We start from the raw sequence: 17,940 nt of genomic DNA, 5'->3' as shown, positions 1-17,940 counted from the left end.
GCCCCCGGGCAGGGGCGGGAGTGGTGGAGGGCCGGTGGTTGGCTGTGAAAGGGGCGGTGAGCGAGGTGCTCCGGTCTCAAGGCGAGGCTTGGCCTCCCGAGCAGAGACGGGGGGAAGCGGCGGCGGCAGCGGCGGCCCTTGGGCCGGCTGGTGAGGCGATGGCGGCGCCAGCCCCGGGGCCTGGGGCAGCCTCCGGCGGCGCTGGCTGTAGCGGCGGCGGCGGCGGCGGCGGCGCGGTCGGCGGCTCGGGCTCCGGGTCCTCGGGGGTAGGGGGCCGGCTGCCCAGCCGGGTGCTGGAATTGGTGTTCTCCTACCTGGAGCTGTCCGAGCTGAGGAGCTGCGCCCTGGTGTGCAAGCACTGGTACCGCTGCCTGCACGGTGATGAGAACAGCGAGGTGTGGCGGAGCCTTTGCGCCCGCAGCCTGGCAGAAGAGGCTCTGCGCACGGACATCCTCTGCAACCTGCCCAGCTACAAGGCCAAGGTGAGGGAGCCCCGGGCCACGCCGCTGCCCACCAGTCCCGCTTCTCTGCGCCGCTCTCAATCTCAGTGCTTCTCATCTAAGCTCTGACTCAGACACCTCGCCTCACCATCCCGCCTTTGCACGGCTGCAGTCAATACCTTACTTCACCTCCCCCCTCCATAAAGATCTCTTCTCTTTGAAGTTTGGCTTCTTAACCCACCCCACTTCCGTGATGCACTTTTTAAAGGACCAGATAGTTTGCAATTCCTGGTTTCCATCACTCATTCCACTTTCCACAGTCTTCTCCTATAAAGACAGCCCCCCCATTATTGTACTTCTAAATACTTTTATCCTATTTTTTATTAGATCATCTCAGCTGCCTTCACACCGACTTAGTTTCTAAGATCTTTGCTTTCACCCCACGTTCACCTCACCTTTTCTAGGCTCTGATTTTTAACTGTTTTTCCCCTATTTTCTCCCAAGTTCTCTTTAATTCCCTCCATTATATTTCAGCCTTGTAAGGGAGTGTAGTGTGGTCCTAGAAATTCTGCTAACTTTCAAGATACAGGCTTTAATAGAACATCCCCTTCTTCCCCTATGGGCACTTCTTAACCGTCCTAATGCTGCCTTGTCCCACTATTACTGGCTACTTCCCTGCCAACTTTTTCATAGTTCCACCTTGATGGTGTGCCTCTTTTCCATTTGCCATCTGACGTGCTGATTCCGGTTTTGCTGCCTTTTTGCCTCCTAGATTCTTGGGCATATTCCTGCCTTCTTCACATACAAGTAAAAAATTCAAGTAACAGGTAATGGTAGGGCTGAGAAGATTCTTCAGGCAATGTAATCAAAGGCCTGGAGCTTGAACTCAGTTGGATGGATAACAGCTATTCAGTATAGCAGTTACTGGGAGCATATATGAGAGAGGATGAAGTCTGCCCTAGAATGTGGTAAACATAAAAAAATACATTAATAACTGAAAAGGGTAGATACCCTAATTTGAAAAACTAGACTGCCAAGGAGGGGAGTCAGAGTAAGAAGTAAATTTTTTTGTTTTTGCAAGTGAAGTAGATGTAAAATTTATTCTTCTGTAATAAAGGAGGTTTTCGTTTAATACGGTAAGGAATATTGCCATTATATATGTCAGTTACTAAATTTTCTAGTAAGTGAAGTAACATGTTAATTCACTAGGACAGTGTTTGTACATGGTGGATGCTCGGTGGATACTAGTTGTAATTTACGTAGTAGAGCACAGAACATTGCAGTTTTGTCCTACTTTCCCTAAAAACAGGTAGGCTTCATACATTTTATTTAGTTTTTATTTTTTTATAAAGTTTATTGTTTTTACTCATTTTCAACTAAGACCTTTTTGTAATTGGTCTGTAATAGATACATTTACATGAGTAAAGATTCATATAACAATATGTGTTAGGTAATGTGTTCATGTGAGTCAACATGCAAAAGAAGCAAAATACTATCAGCAAAATGTCTTCCTTTTGCCCTTGTCTGCTGGCCACCCAGCTTAGTTTCCCTTCTTGGAGGCAACCTGTGTTACCTGTTTCTTTTGTATCCTTCCAGAGATATTTTAGGTTTCTTAAGTTTTTAACACTTTGTATGTCTTCCTACCACACCCGTGATAGGTATTGTAAATTTGTACTAATCATATGTTCGTTCAGATGTTGCAGAACTTTTCTTGAATGTCTTGAGAATAAAAGGATTAATTCAGAAGAACTCAGATACCTTAGTAAGGAAGTCCTTAGTCAAGTAGAGAGGAAAAATGTATAGAAATAACTGACACATGATGGAAATTGCTCCTATTAGAGATATTATGTTCAAATACAGTATATGCTGAAAGTATATATATTCACACACAGTAGAATTTCAGGGAAAGGAGGGATATACAAGTTTAGTGGAGGTTTGGAGAAGGTTTGAGGTTAGGATTATATTTGAGCTGAATTGTAAAGATAGGGAGGACTTGAACATTTTACTAAGAAGAAATACCCTGGGCGAATGCAAGACAAGAGGGAAAAAAAGGCTTTGTACAGCATATATTTTTATTTTTAAAAATGTGAGTGCCAGGCACTGTGCTCAGTTTTGCAAATGCAATGGTGAATAAAAACAGACACAAAACTCTTATGGATGCCTTGCTTATGGAGCTTGCAGTTTATTGGGGGGGAGGATAGATACTAATCAAATAATCACACAGTTATAAAATTGCATCTGTGGTAGGTGCAATGAAGGAGTACTCTGAATGTCAGTAATGGAGGATTTGACCTAGGTAGGGAGGTCAAGGAAGGCTTTCTTTGAGGATAATGCATGAAGTGAACCCTGGATAGTAAGGCCAAGGGGAGAGAAAAGAGCCTTCCAGGAGGGAACTTGATGAGTATGAGGGATAGAAAACACATCAGTGTGGCTGGGTCATAGAAAGCAAAGGTGAGACAGGTTTGAGAGAAGATGGAAAAGGTGAACGGAAGCCAAAGTATAGAGAAGCCATTTTGAATTGTAAGCAAGAGGGGGTTAGGGGTGTGGGGATTGGTGATGTGATTTTTTTTTTTTTTTTTTTGCATTTTTCAGTGGTTATTTCTGACTTCAGTATGGAGAACAGTTTGGAGGAGGACCTTAGAAATATGGGTAGATCAGTTAGGAAGTGGGTAGTGTAGGAGATGGGGGAGAAATTTAGGAAAGATTTAGGAAGTAAGATCTACAGGACTTGGCAGTAAATTTGAAATAGGGGTGAGGGAGAGGGAGGTGCTAAGAATGACTCCTAGATATCTGGCTTATGTAATTACAGGAATCACCTGGGCTAGATTTAGGAGGAATAGCAATGAGTTCAGTTTTGGTAAAGTAGAATTTACAGTGTTTTTGAGACATCTGAGAGATTTCAGATAGGCAGCTGTTACAGTTTAGAGCTTAGAGGAAAGGCTAAAGATATAAAAGTGTCTAGTGAGATTGAATTGAAGAAGTGGGGAATATGATTGTAAAGGTAAGTTGAAACTAGAAATATCATGGATGTTCTTGGCTACAGGCTTCAATGTGTAGTTTGGGCTTTGTTCTACCATTGTAACCACAGAAGTTTGAACAGAGGAGTGACAAATAAGAGCTGTGTTTTAGAAAAGCTATCCCATAAGATGAATTGGACAGAGTAGGGGTTGGTACCTATGCCAGAGGTACTTAAGACCTGAACAAACATATAGAGGAGAGGAGAGGATGGCTGAGAGAGCTATCGCAGAGAACAAGTTAACATAAGTGAACAACTGACTGGGAGTGAATGAGGTGAAGAAGAAGAGTCAGATAGCATTTCCAGGGAGCCTGTGTAACCAAGAGGAGGATGGGAAGAGGCGTGGGAGAGCATAAAACTGAAAAGTGGAGTTGCCAGTCTATTTAGCATTTGTCTTCTTTTTAAAATTTCATATTTTACATGTCACCAAGGAACGTCAATTATTCCAGTCATGCTTAGCATCTAACTATAATATATTCTCTAACTTTCAGACCTAGATCCTAAAGTAGGTCTTAAAGTTGTTTGTTATAATGTAAAATTTAGGTTGTGCACAAGACTGAGACAGGAACTGTGGATTGTTTTTATTTATTAATTTGGGTATGTATTTTTCCATTTCACTTGAATTTTTCAGATGAAAAATTATCAAAAAATTATTGAAAAGATAAGGACACTTAACACAATCACAATGTTAGTATCAATAAAGTATAAAGAAATTAACAATAATTCCTTAATACAAACATTAGTGTTTCCTGCTGTTTCATAAACGTCAAATGTTATATTTTTAATTTTCAGTTTATTTAATCAAGATCTAATAAGGTTCTCGTGGTAAACAGTTGATATGTATCATCTCTTAAGGCTATTTAGGCCAGCAAATTCAACTTGCATCTCCCCTAACTCCCATTTCTGCACCTTATCTGTTGACGAAACCAGGTTGTTTACCCTATTGCCCTCAGTCTGGACTTTGTAGATTTCATTCCCCTAGTGTTCCTTAACATACCCTTCTGTCCTAGACTGAGGGAAGCGTGATCAATTTAGTAAGATTAGTGTTGTTCTTGTTCTTGTTGTTTTTCAGTATATTTTCTCCTAGAATCAAGTGGTTGAGTTGGATACAGACTTTTTTAAGGTTCGGTTTTTTTGTGTTTTTTTTTTGTTTTTTAAAGATTTTATTCTTTTATTTGTCAGAGATGAGGGAGCACACGCACAAGCAAGGGAAGTAGCAGAGGGAGAGGCAGGCTCCCCGCTGAGGAAGGAGCGTGATGTGGGACTCAATCCCAGGACCCTGGGATCATGACCTGAGCTGAAAGCAGATGCTTCACCGACTGAACCACCTAGGCATCCTGGGTTGGATACAGACTTAAATGTTGTTTGGTGCCAACTATGATGGATAAGAATTTAGGAGAGAGAAATCGGGGATTGGGTGGTCGTGGTTAGAATACCTTCATAGAGCTGACAAGACTATATCTGGTTGTAGAGGATATAGGGTATGTTGGAGGAGGAAAGCAGGTGTATTAAAGACAGGGACAACAACATGAAGTTAGAAAGAGAAGTAGGAGGAACCAGACCTGGAAGGCTTTGAAAGCCAGGAAGAATAATTCACAGTTGATATGGTAGTTAATATGGGACCATCAAAGGTTATTGAACTGAGATGAAATGTAATAAAGGTGCTCTTTTAGAAGATAGGTCTGGAAAGAATTTAGGTAGAGAGTTAAGGACAGTTCTGGAGAGTTTAAGGGGGCAGAAGTAGGATAGTCACCGGAAAAGAGTACAGCAGAGAAAGATCAGTCCAGAGTAATAGGAAGAAGTCGTAAAAGTTTGAAGAAGAGGCTGGCAACAGTGTCTTTGTGACGGAAGAAGGATAGAGAAAAAGCAGTTGGTATTTATAAGAATTGGGGAATAGGCATAGGTAAGTAGTAGTTAAATATTTTATAATGAGACTTTTATAAAGTATGTTATATTTTAGTTGTTAAACCCTCTTGAGTCTTTTAATACTTAATATTTTGGGGATATTTTACTCCCCCATTTAATCTTATGTTCTGATTTTTTCTGTGCTTAAAAGTGTGTTATAATAGGAACAGATAGGAAAAAATTTAGAAATACTTAGTATTACAGCCTCCAAAGTGAAGCAGGGGTTTTGTTTTGTTTTTTTTTTTTGGTCTCTGCCCTGCAGTGCAACATTGAAGCAGTGGCTAATAGTAACTGAACACTGGATGAAGGGATACCTGACTTCTCTTTGGGATTCTTGCTCTAACTAGCTGTTGATTTTAGGTCTGTGTCCTTATCCCTGTGTTGCACTAGGTCCCTCTGAGCCCTTTCTAAGGCTGAAATCTATGATTCTGGAGTTGGTGGCTCAGGTTATCTAAAGCAATAGGACCTAGCCTTTGGCTGCTTTGAGGTAGTTTGAATAAAATAAAGAAAGGATTTTCAGAAAACATACAAATCACTTTATTTTTTCTCCCTCCCCCAAATCAAAAACTTTAAATTATTAAAGCATGAGAAATGTTTACTATTTGTACAGAGTAGAAATTTTCATACTGTATTTTGGAAGCTTAAGAAACTGATTAGTGAAGGTCAACTAATCTGTCCTTTCAATGGTGGCTGCTCTTAATGACTATCTCTTTATAAATTCTAGTGTTTGAAATTAGATGCTATTTATGGGGTTATTTGATTTGCTAAGATGAGAGTGGTGCTTTCTCAATGTATGAGTAATAACTAGCGAGGAAGCTGAGGATCTAACATAGTTTGTGGTTATTAAAATTTTTTCATAAACTTTAGAACTTCGATAGAGAACTAAGTTCTCTATTAAAATATTTTTATGACAGCATTGCCAACATGAAAACTATACATCCCTTAACTTTTTGATATAAAAATACTAAATATAAATAAGACTAGAGAAAATAGTTTAAGGAATCTCCCAAACCTGTCACCAAGCTTTACCAGTGATTAATTCATGGATAGTCTAGTTTCATGTTTACCCCACCCACTTTCCTACTCCAGCCCTGGATATTTCAAAGCAATTCTGAGATATTGTCATCCATAAACATTTCAGTATTATCTCTAAAATACAAGGATTCTTGTGTATATTTTTTGATATTTTAAGAAATTGATTTAGAGAAATTATACTATAGTTCAGAATTTTGATCAATAATGAAATAATGTGACTTAAATATATATGTATCACTTCATTGTTTAAAAACATGGAGCTTAAAGTCCTAAAGTTTGCTAATTTTTTTTTTTTTTTAAGAGAGAGCACACAGGAGTAGGGGTGGGGAGTGGGGAGAGAGAGAATCTAAGCAGGCTCCACCCCCAGCATGGAGCCCAACCCAGGGCTCAGTCTCCCGACCCTGAGATCAAGAGTTGGATGACCCTGGGATCAAGAGTTGGACATTTAACCAACTGAGCCATCCAGGTGCCCCTAAAGTTTGGGTATTTTTTTAATGTTTAAGAAAAATCAAATTTCTATTTCTTTGGTCTGTTTTTCATCTTTTCAGGTACGTGCTTTCCAGCATGCCTTCAGCACTAATGACTGCTCCAGGAATGTCTACATTAAGAAAAATGGCTTTACTTTACATCGAAACCCCATTGCTCAGAGTACTGATGGTGCAAGGACCAAGATTGGTTTCAGTGAGGGCCGCCATGCATGGGAAGTGTGGTGGGAAGGCCCTCTGGGCACTGTGGCAGTGATTGGAATTGCCACAAAACGGGCCCCCATGCAGTGCCAAGGTTATGTGGCATTACTGGGTAGTGATGACCAGAGCTGGGGCTGGAATCTAGTGGACAATAATCTACTACATAATGGAGAAGTCAATGGCAGTTTTCCACAATGCAACAATGCACCAAAATATCAGGTGAGAAACTGGGTACTTTCCATTTGTGGGCCTTTGTGAAATCATGCCTTGATTTGTTTTAAATATACAAAATTTTATATAGCAGCTTTATATGTCTTTTTGGTAATTTAAAAATAAATAGTGTAACTGGCCTTTCTTTGCTACTCTGATAATCTTTTAGTATTTCCATATTTGTTTCCTGATACATATTTGACCTTGAGCAATCTGTCTTTGCTCTAAATTGGGAGTTGGCAAACTTTTTTCTGTACAGGGTGGGTTGTAAATATTTCAGGCCTTGTGGTCCATGTGGTCTCTGTCACAGCTATTCAGTTCTGTTGTACAAAAGCAGCCATAGATGATATATAAATGAGTGAGCGTAACTGTGTTCCAGTAAAACCTTATTTATGGTCTGCAGGCAAGTTTTGGCCCAACGACCATAGTTTCCCCACTCGTGCTCTAGATTGTCATCTTTCCTATGTCATGACACGTCCAAATGTACTTTTTCTGGACTTCTTACTCCCACAAATGCACACGCACATGAGCACGCATACCCTCTGCTATTCATTATCTGTGGATTCAAAGCCTCTGGAGGTATCAATGATTTCTATTAAGACAGGTATATTGCGGCAACCTACTGCATTTTTTAATTCTTTTCATCTTAGCTTTATGCCATACTTGGGGTCAAAATTACAGTTCCTATTTGTAAAAGCTATATGATTACCATAGAGTCAGCTGAGTTTAAAACACAATCATCTGATAAGAAATTGGAAGTTTTGGGGCACCTGGGTGGCGCAGTCATTAAGCGTCTGCCTTCGGCTCAGGGCGTGATCCCGGCGTTATGGGATCGAGCCCCATATCAGGCTCCTCCGCTATGAGCCTGCTTCTTCCTCTCCCACTCCCCCTGCTTGTGTTCCCTCTCTCGCTGGCTGTCTATTTCTGTCAAATAAATAAATAAAACCTTAAAAAAAAAAAAGGAAGTTTTAAGGAATTACAGACTTAAAGACAAGGAATATTATAAAAGTCATTTCATAATTATAAAAGAGTTAATCAGGGAGGGAGATATAACAACTGTGTAAACATATATGCACCTAATAACAGAGCTCCAAAACACATGAAGCAGAAACTTACAGAACTGAAAGAAGGAATAGATAAATTAGCAAATATAGTTGGAGATTTCAGTACTCTTTGTTTTTAAGTCTATTTTGTCTGATGGTAATATAGCAACTTCAACTTTCTTATGCTCACTATTGCAAGGTATCTCTTTTTCTCCATTCTTTTATTTTCAATCTGTCTTTGTATTTAAGATGAGTCTCCTAGAGGACATATAATTGGGTCTTTTTATCAATCTCATAATCTCTGCCTTTTGATTTGAGTGTTTAACCCATTTACATTTAATGTAGTTGTTGGGACTGCTTGATGTTGTCATTGTCTTTCGCTGAAGCTATGTTCTTGTTTAAAAAATCTTTTTTCTCTTGGGGTGCCTGGGTGGCGCAGTTGTTAAGCATCTGCCTTCTGCTCAGGGCGTGATCCCAGCGTTCTGGGATCGAGCCCCACATCAGGCTCCTCCACTAGGAGCCTGCTTCTTCCTCTCTCACTCCCCCTGCTTGTGTTCCCTCTCTCGCTGGCTGTCTCTCTCTGCCAAATAAATAAATAAAATCTTTAAAAAAAACCAAACTTTTTTCTCTTTGTTTTTTGGATCAGATAATTCCTATTACTCCAAGTTCATAGATTCTTTCTTCTTACCATATCGATTCTTCTATTAAGCGAGGCTAGTGAATTTTGGTTATTGTACTCTTCAGCTCTAAAATTTTCGTTTGATTCTTTTTTGTAGTTTCTATTTCTCTATTGAGAATCACTGTCCATTCATCAATTTAGCTTTTGCTTTAATTCTTTGTACATATAATAACTACTTTGAAGTCTTTGCCAAATCTGACAGGTAAGCCTACTTGGAATCAGGTTTTATTGGCTGCTTTTTTCCCCCCAGAGTATGAGTTGCACTTCTCTGTTTCTTTTCATATTCAGTCATTTATAAATTGAAAATTGGAAATTATAGGTAATACATAGTAACACTGGGATGTTTTGTTTTTAGAAATCACTTTGTTTTTCTGAAAAGTGTTGATGTTCTAGTGGGCAGTTAAGTTGCCTGGATTCTTCAGACTATAAACTCTGTCTCCCCCATGGTGTACAGCAGCTAGATCTTTGTTCAGTTTTTTGGGGGGGGGGGGGCGGGGAGAGGGTGTGGTTTGGCTTCTAGCTGCTACTTTTCCAGACTGATTCTGTGGGGATTTCCCCTGTGTCTGTGTAAGACAGTGATCACACAGTGATTTGGGCAGGTTATTCTCGGATTTGGGGGCTCATCCTCTTCAGGGTTCCTCCTCTAAAGTTTCCAGTTGTTCTGCCACCTCCCAAGTTTTGCCCTCTGACACCTAAAGTTAATAATACTTCTGCTTTCTGCTCCCTGTGCTGTAGGCATGCTGTATGCTCAATCAAAGGTGAAGCAAACTTGCAGATTTCACCAGGAGTGGTTCAGTCATCTTAGTTTCCATCTTCTGTAAAATAGGACAGATATTAGGATATTAGGATAGATGGGAGAATTGAATGAGATAATACAAATAAACCACAAAATGAATACCCAGCAAAATAATAACTTTTCATTTTTATTGTTTGTTTTGTTGGTGGCAATAGTGGTGATGGTGATTAGGATGTTCTTAGGTCCATAAAATGGGGTGAGAGTTAATCTATGATTTGGGCAAAGGAAAAAAGAAGCAGATGTTTGTAGTCGTCTGTGACAGGAAATATAATGAAGGACAGTAACAATAACAACAGGAGTTAACATAATTGGGAAGTATTAAATTCTGATTTTTGGTTGCAGATGTTAGGACTTTCTGGCCCCAAGTATATAGATGAAACAACCTTTTGTAGTTGCAAATTATAAAAATAAAACATCCTTATTTGTCTGCTTACTTTTCCATGTGGGAAAATAGCCAGATATATTGTGCTTCTGCTTTAGTTTAACAGTGTTGCTGTTTTTATAACAAACAGGTGTTTCAGAGTAGTGGCCCATAAAATGACTAATAAGCTAATTCTGCATCTTTAAAATCTATAGTCAGATTTGGCTCTTCATGATTATGTAAGTTCCACAGTATGTGTAAAACTGCTTTGTAAACTTTAAAGATTATCTAAGTGTTTTCTATTATAGTAACTTTTTATTGTGATAAAAAAACCCCACAACATTATTTATTGTTTTAACTGTTTGTAAGTGTACGATACAGTGGCATTAATACACTCAAAATGTGTGTATCCATCACCACTATCTATACCTAAGAGTTTTTCATCTTCCCCAACACAAACTCTGTGCTCATTAAACAATAATTTTCCATCTCTCGCTTCCTCCAGCCCCTGGTAACGTCTATTCCATTTTCTGACTCTACAATTTGAATATTGCAGGGGTTTATTATATAAGTGGAATTGTACAATATTTATCTTTTTTGTCTGGCTTATTTCACTTAGCATAATGTTTTCAAGGATCATCCATGTTGTAGCATATATCAAAATTGCATTTCTTTTTATGGCTGGATAATACTCTGTTGTAATATAATAATTTAAAAAGGTTGTTTAGCTAGCTTTTTTTTTTCTTTTTTTGTAAAATATACCAAGTTACAGATTTTAGTAGTCAACTCCTTAAGAAAAGCCTTTAAACGAAGAGTAAATAAAATCTGGGAACTGTTTAGGGGGAACATTTAAATTTTTGTTATTAAATGTAGATCCCATCTTAAAAAAAAATTATCAAAACAAGTATTTGTGATGAAGTTGATGTATGTTGTTTCTTCTAGATGTTTCTCCTTGACCAGAAAACGTCTCTGAGCATTTTTCTAGATAACTTTTAGGATATATATTCTTTAATATTTTTAACTTGTTGATTTGTAGCTTATTTCTTCTAGCTATGCCCTTGGTGAGTTTCCTTCTAACCATCTTTTGTTGTCTGTTTGCAGATAGGAGAAAGAATTCGCGTCATCTTGGACATGGAAGATAAGACTTTAGCTTTTGAACGTGGATATGAGTTCCTGGGGGTTGCCTTTAGAGGACTTCCAAAGGTCTGCTTATACCCAGCAGTTTCTGCTGTATATGGCAACACAGAAGTGACTTTGGTTTACCTTGGAAAACCTTTGGATGGATGACAGTAGCTTTCTTGGGATGGAAGACAGAATGGAGGAGATATCTGCTTGTGGAAAGTAGAATCATGAAGTGACAGTGTCATACATGCATGCCCAAGAAACATCCTGAAAAACACATGAAATTGTTAACTGGAGAAGCAACTCTACGCAGAGATTATCTTAGTGTTTCCTCTTTGTACTGGGCCAGAAAAATCCTCAGGGTTGCAGTTGGTTGAGTGGGCAGTTGACATATGCATGTTGCAACAGATTTTGTCTCTAAGTTAGCAATGTGTCATTTCCAACTTTTAAGGTGAGATTTTAGAGATGCTATAAAAGGGATAAGATAAGGAAATAGCAAGATTTTTAAGTAGCGTGTTTGTGAAGAAAGACTGATCCTGTTTTACAACTGCCTGTTTTTTCTCCAGACCCTTTTCTCCAGCCAGCTTGACTATTAGAAAAGTATGAAACTGGTTGGGTTTTATTTAATATTTTTAATATATTGAGAAGCATGGTCTGCCTGGACTGCACTTCTCTAACAGTGAGATGTAAAATTGTGCAGCTATTTTAAAAGTTGTATATATAATAAGTGTGTAAAAAAACTGTAAAAAAAAAAAAAACAGCAACAGGACAAAGGGGTTGCTTTGTTCTAGTTCAGTTTCTTAAAAACCACTACATGGTACAAAATTAGAATAACATTTAGGGAAAATTAGGTAACTACAAAGAAGAGGATTTTAAGAGGAGATGTGTTGTATTGGCTCATTTTTGCATTAATTTGGTTTACAGTTTCCATAGCTATTACGGTCTGGTATTTTTTCTTTTAACAATCAAAATTATTGTAAAGACCCCTCAGTCTCCTGGTTTAAGATTGAGGGAAGGCAAATATATTTCTAATCATACATATGTCCGTAGTAGTAATAATAATGTGCATCTTATAGTATCTGGTTTTATTTTTTGGCCTTTTGAGAAAGTGTCTCATAACAATACAGAACATTGCCATTTGCTCTTACAGGCCTCAAATATGAAAGCTGTTAGTCACAGACCTTAGGAAAAGAATTAATGGTCCTTTTATTTTATAACTTTATAATGCTGTAGATACTATAATTTTTTTTAAATTTTATATTGTTTACATCATGGCAACAAATCTAAGCCTCAAACTCGTTGTTGGGGTTATCAGGAAAATGTTTACTCACCCATCTGAAACAGTGCCAACCTGAACCCAGGTTAAGAATGTTCTTAATCTCCTTATAGATAATTGCCCCCATGGGACTTGAAATAAAATACCTTGTGCTGAAAACTTCAGGTTGGCAATATTTTGAAGGTTTCCTTGTAGAAGAGCTTGACATTAATTCTTATTCTGAGTTTTTGACGAATGAATCTGATTTCACTAATACTTTTGAATTAATAATCTAACATACCTGAGCTGAGATTTTCTTTTAAGAGAAACAAACATCATCTTTCTGTATGAAAGTGTAAATGTTTGGTTTCAGATACATCTTCATGATAAGAATTGACTTGAGGCAGGTGGTTCTTTGCTTTTCAGCTTATTGCTGTGTGTAATTTTGTTTTAAATCTAATCAAATTAGGAACAGTAAGCAGCTGGCTGGGGTTCTTGGGTTGTTCCTTGAGAGTTAAGATTATCAATACTCTTACAAAACAGGGTATTTCAGTCGTGAACAAAAATTTATTTTTGCCACCTGACAGGTTTACAAATATTTATTGCGTATTTGGTATGTTGCATAAAGGTGAAATCTGTTAAAGATCCTTTTCAATATCCATGTCAAGAAGAAACCTCCTGGAAACCATATTTAATAGTACAGAGTGAAATTATATGTTAAATGTGTTAGAGAATATAGCTGCTACAGAAATTGATTTTTCTTGGTGTAGAACAACTCAATTTAGCAAAGTTTAGAATTTGAAGAAAAGAACTGGTTCAGGATGAAGGTTGATAAATGACAAAACAATAAAGTCCTCTATGTGCTTGCTTTTTTTTCAGGGTGTGATATAGCCAATTCCAAGAGCTTTTGCCGAGAGTTTTGTTTATAACTTCTGTTTTGTCTTATTAGGGTAATATTCATTTGTAACAAAGTTTTGAAGGTGCTGAATGGAAAACAGAAACACATGGTTATTGCACGTTGAACCTAGACTCAAGTAATTGCCTAAATATTTAACAACAAGCCATTCTTATCTCAAAGACTTAAATTCTCTAATATGCTCATTGCAGATTTTATAAAATGGAGGTTCATGTTTAGAATGAGCATCAGGAGAATGAAGAGCCTTCATTTATAAACTGATAAATTATTTTATTATTGGAGACCAATAGTAGTTGTACAGAGAATATTAAACTCTTCGATGTTCAAGGAAAAGGAATCTCTTTCATTGGTGCTGAGAGAGCATTCAGGTAGAAGACAGTTGCATCTGAAGGTTAAGTATAAATCATCTAGACCAGTGGTTCTCGAACTTAGCTGTGCTTTGGAGTCACGTGCAGTGTGAAAAATATTTATGCTTGTGTCCCATATCCTAAAATTCGGATGTAACATGATCATAAGGATATTTTTAAACTTCCTAGGTGATTTCAATATGCTGCTAAGGTTGAGTTTTAAATTCACCTTAAGTTTTCTCATCTGCAAAATTAAAAAAAAAAAATCCGTGCTCCCTCCCTTCACTACCTCATAAGCATATTGAGGGTAAAGGAGAAAATAATGGGAAAGTACTTGTATGATGGATAAAATGTGCTACTGAAAGGCAAAGTAGTATTGGTTGTATTTCAACTAAAACTATGATCAGGAAAGAAAAATGTGTAATTGAATTTATTTTGTTGACTTTGGAAACTGGGAGCATTCTCTTTGGTTCTTAACTTTAGCGAAGCATGCAGATGTGTAAACAGACAGTACTATGGTCTTTCTGTCATACTTGAGATAGGCTGTTTTAATTATCTGGTTCTATATAGGAAAGAAATATTGAGGCTTAAAGTCTGTAATGGCCAATGGCTCATAATTCATTAAAACTTTTCGTACAAGGAGTTCTGTGGTTAATATATTATTTCATAAATACCATTATTTTTTTCATTATCTGACTTGAATGTTAAGCCATTTATTTCATCTTCATTCTTATGCAAGTTTAGGTATAGATTTTATAAAGCACCGAAAGCAAGTAGGTTTTGCCTAGTTGAATACTTAAAGTCATGGCTCAGTGATTAGGCATCTTCTGCCTTTCAGATATGATTTGACCTGGGAAAGAGAGTTGCAAAAATAGCAGCCCTAAACCATATAATAGGTATTACAATTAAATTTAAGTCCCCAAACTGCTGTTTATATAGATTATAATACTAATATTTTTTGATCTTTTTAAAAAAAATAAACAGTTTTGAAGAACTAGAAATGTAAAGAGTTTTAAAGATTACTTTCTGGAAATCAACACCATCATCATCAGGACCCCTCTGAAACCCTCCTGGAAGGAACAGTCCATAACCAATCCAAATACTACCCTCATAAAGCATTCCTAATTTCTCTTGCTGAATGTAATCTTTTCTTCCTTGAAATTTCCCTATTTTTATATTTATAATTAACTCATGCTATATTACTTTATACCTTGTATAAATTTATTTATATTTATTATTTGTTGGTGTCTTATCTCCTCTAAACATCTTAGGACAGGATCTCTGATGGACTCATCTTTATGCCCACATCATCTAAGCCCAGTAGGCAAGTGCTCACATACTTGGTAAAGGAACAGAGAAAGAATTATGTAGGCCGACTAAAGCTGCTCTGAGGTTACAGACTATAACAAAAGATAAATAAGAAAGAAATTCTGTATCCTGTTGAAGCACGAAGGAAAGGGATATAAATCTGAGGCTAACAAGGAAGAAATGACTGTGAATGCATTTTAGCCATTCCCTGTTATTCTTAAATATTGATAAACTGATTTAGTTTTTGGTGTAGATTTCATATTTGTTTAGAATTAAAATTAGAATTCTGTATTTTAATTTTTTTGAAATTCTGTCGTTTTGCTTTAGTTTCCTAATAAAAAGTTAAAACATTAACCACCTGTGATTGCTTACATTTATTTATTTTTTTTTAAAAGATTTTATTTATTTATTTGACAGAAATAGAGACAGCCAGTGAGAGAGGGAACACAAGCAGGGGGAGTGGGAGAGGAAGAAGCAGGCTCACAACGGAGGAGCCCGATGTGGGACTCGATCCCAGAACGCCGGGATCACGCCCTGAGCTGAAGGCAGACGCTTAACCGCTGTGCCACCCAGGCGCCCCGATTGCTTACATTTAAAACAACTTTTATATTTATTGATCGGAAAGGAAAACTGGGGTAGCTTAGTAGCCCGTTTGGTGATGGAATTTAGGTGTAAATTGCATGTATTTAATAACGGAATCCACATTTCCCGTGTTTCAAGTGGAAGGTGAACAGGGAATAGTAATTCACTGGATCCTGTTCTCTCTCCACCCCAGGTAGGTTTGATGATGTTTGCCAAGAGTTACACACGACAAGCATGGCTGAATGAGTCGCTCCGGTATCTTAAAGGAGAATCAGTTGATCATGTTGCTAAAAGTTGCTTGACACATCAACCTTTTGGAATAGGTTTGAATTTTACAAAGGGTTTTAATTTCCTAAAAAGAAAAGTAGGTGTAGAATTTCTGTATCTTTTTGTTGAGGGAGAGCTTTACTAGTCTGTTGTCCTAATTTCCTTTTTGGATCCTCCCCCTGAACCATTTGCATTTTATCTGCCGTAGTCATTAAAATACTACTGAGGGCATGTTTTATCCTCTTCAGTATATGGTTCTTTAAAAGAAATAGCCCCTCAGAATTGATGATTGTCGTTAATTAGGTGGAATATAGAGGATTTCATGATGAGTGATTTAGGGAGTAAGACCCATTTAGGGAGTTCTTAGGTTACCCTGTTGACAGTCCTTAACTTCTGTTTCTTTTTAGACCAAAAAAAAAAAAAAAAAAAAAAAAAAAAAAATACAAGAAAGAGTTTAGGGAGGGGCGCCTGGGTGGCAGAGCGGTTAAGCGTCTGCCTTCGGCTCAGGGCGTGATCCCGGCGTTATGGGATCGAGCCCCACGTCCGGCTCCTCCGCTATGAGCCTGCTTCTTCCTTTCCCACTCCCCCTGCTTGTGTTCCCTCTCTCGCTGGTTGTCTCTATCTCTGTCTAATAAATAAATAAAATCTTTAAAAAAAAAAAAGAGTTTAGGGAAATCGAGTCCTGGCTATCTGTTGTATGATATTTAGTAAATTATATTGTATTTCAAAAAATATATATTTCTGCTGCCTTTTTTCCTTTATAAACAAATTAGGGATAGAAATGAGTGATGGGCATAGGTTTTGAGGTCCTATCTCCCTTGAGAAAGTCTCCTTGAAGTAACTTATTAAAATGCTAATATCTAAAATTAGATTAATCAGAGGCATATTGTAATAGAAGTAGGCCAGGTATCTTTGTTTATTTTAGTGTAGCTAACCTGTTCACATTTTCCAAACAGTGTTTAAAAGGTCTTGTACTTGTGCCCCTTTGTTGGTCACTTTTATCTTTGAGGAAAAGGATGCTTTAAGGCTGGAATGCAAGTGGTCAGTGATTTCTCTCCTCCAAAAGGCCAGAATGATACAGTTAATGACCGAATTGCCTAGAGCGTTATAGGGCGTGGACAGATGGCTGCTTGCTGAAAGGCATGTTAGTAGCAGAGACCGATTACACTGAGTTCTGGGGAGCAGCCAGATGCACCCACCCTTCCAAGCACAGTTAACAGGAATAGTGCATTTAGGTGCCTGTGGAGCCACATGGAACCGGTAGAGACTCCCTAGGCCACTCTGGGTTTTATGTGGCCATAGGTGAGCCATAGCTTCTGAAATTGTGGAGATTTCCCTGCCCACCTAGCTGCTGGTCACCTACTCAGTATTTAGAAAGAACAAAAAAAGCAGAAAAGAAATTCCAAATTCATGAAATAATTTTATGCACCTATATGTATGTACCAGGGTCTTCCTGGGTCCTAGGGATGTAGAGATGAGAAAAACATGGGCTGCTTTAAAGTTGTTCACAATCGGGGCTCCTGGGTGGCTCAGTTGGTTAAGCGTCTGATTCTTGGTTTCAGCTCAGGTCATGATCTCAGGGTGGTGAGATCGAGCCCCACATCATGCTCTGCACTCAGTGGGGAATCTGCTTGTGGACTCTCTCCCTCTGCCTCTGCCCCTGCCCCTGCTCGTGGTCTCCCTCTCTCTCAAAAACAACAACAACAAAAAACAAACAAAAAAACCCAAAAACCTTTACAAAAAAATAATAAAGTTCACAATCTAGTGAGAAAGCATGTGAAAATAGACTACCATGAAAGAGTGGAATAATTGTTTTCATGGAGCTACATGTGAGGACCAGTATGGCATGGGAGAGAGGGAGTATTTGACTTAATCTGGAGTGATTTGAACTGAGTCTTAGAAGATGAGTACGAGTTAGTGCGGTGACTTCCCTGTTGCAGGCCTGTGGAATAGCCTGTCCGTGAGACGGAGG

At 38.1% G+C, this 17,940-nt stretch overlaps 1 protein-coding gene across 1 annotated transcript; it reads left to right on the top strand.

Annotated features, from left to right (window-relative positions):
- Positions 1-13: 13 nt before the first annotated feature.
- Positions 14-15,473, top strand: FBXO45 (F-box protein 45). Its single transcript, XM_026495822.4, has 3 exons — positions 14-482; positions 6,945-7,301; positions 11,273-15,473. The coding sequence occupies exons 1-3, from the start codon at positions 159-161 to the stop codon at positions 11,456-11,458; spliced, it is 867 nt and encodes a 288-aa protein (XP_026351607.2). The 5' UTR covers positions 14-158; the 3' UTR covers positions 11,459-15,473.
- Positions 15,474-17,940: the final 2,467 nt, after the last annotated feature.

This window comes from Ursus arctos, unplaced genomic scaffold, assembly GCF_023065955.2.
Source record: "Ursus arctos isolate Adak ecotype North America unplaced genomic scaffold, UrsArc2.0 scaffold_4, whole genome shotgun sequence".
Classification (NCBI taxonomy): domain Eukaryota; kingdom Metazoa; phylum Chordata; class Mammalia; order Carnivora; family Ursidae; genus Ursus; species Ursus arctos.
This window is presented reverse-complemented; position numbering and strand designations above follow the sequence as displayed.

What these genes read in the sequence shown, in the direction of transcription:
- FBXO45 (XM_026495822.4), top strand. Translation starts at nt 159, where the DNA reads ATGGCGGCGCCAGCCCCGGGGCCTGGGGCAGCCTCCGGCGGCGCTGGC. An exon ending in TGCCCAGCTACAAGGCCAAG is followed by an intron (nt 483 to 6,944) that starts GTGAGGGAGCCC and finishes TCATCTTTTCAG; the next exon opens with GTACGTGCTTTCCAGCATGC. An exon ending in ACAATGCACCAAAATATCAG is followed by an intron (nt 7,302 to 11,272) that starts GTGAGAAACTGG and finishes GTCTGTTTGCAG; the next exon opens with ATAGGAGAAAGAATTCGCGT.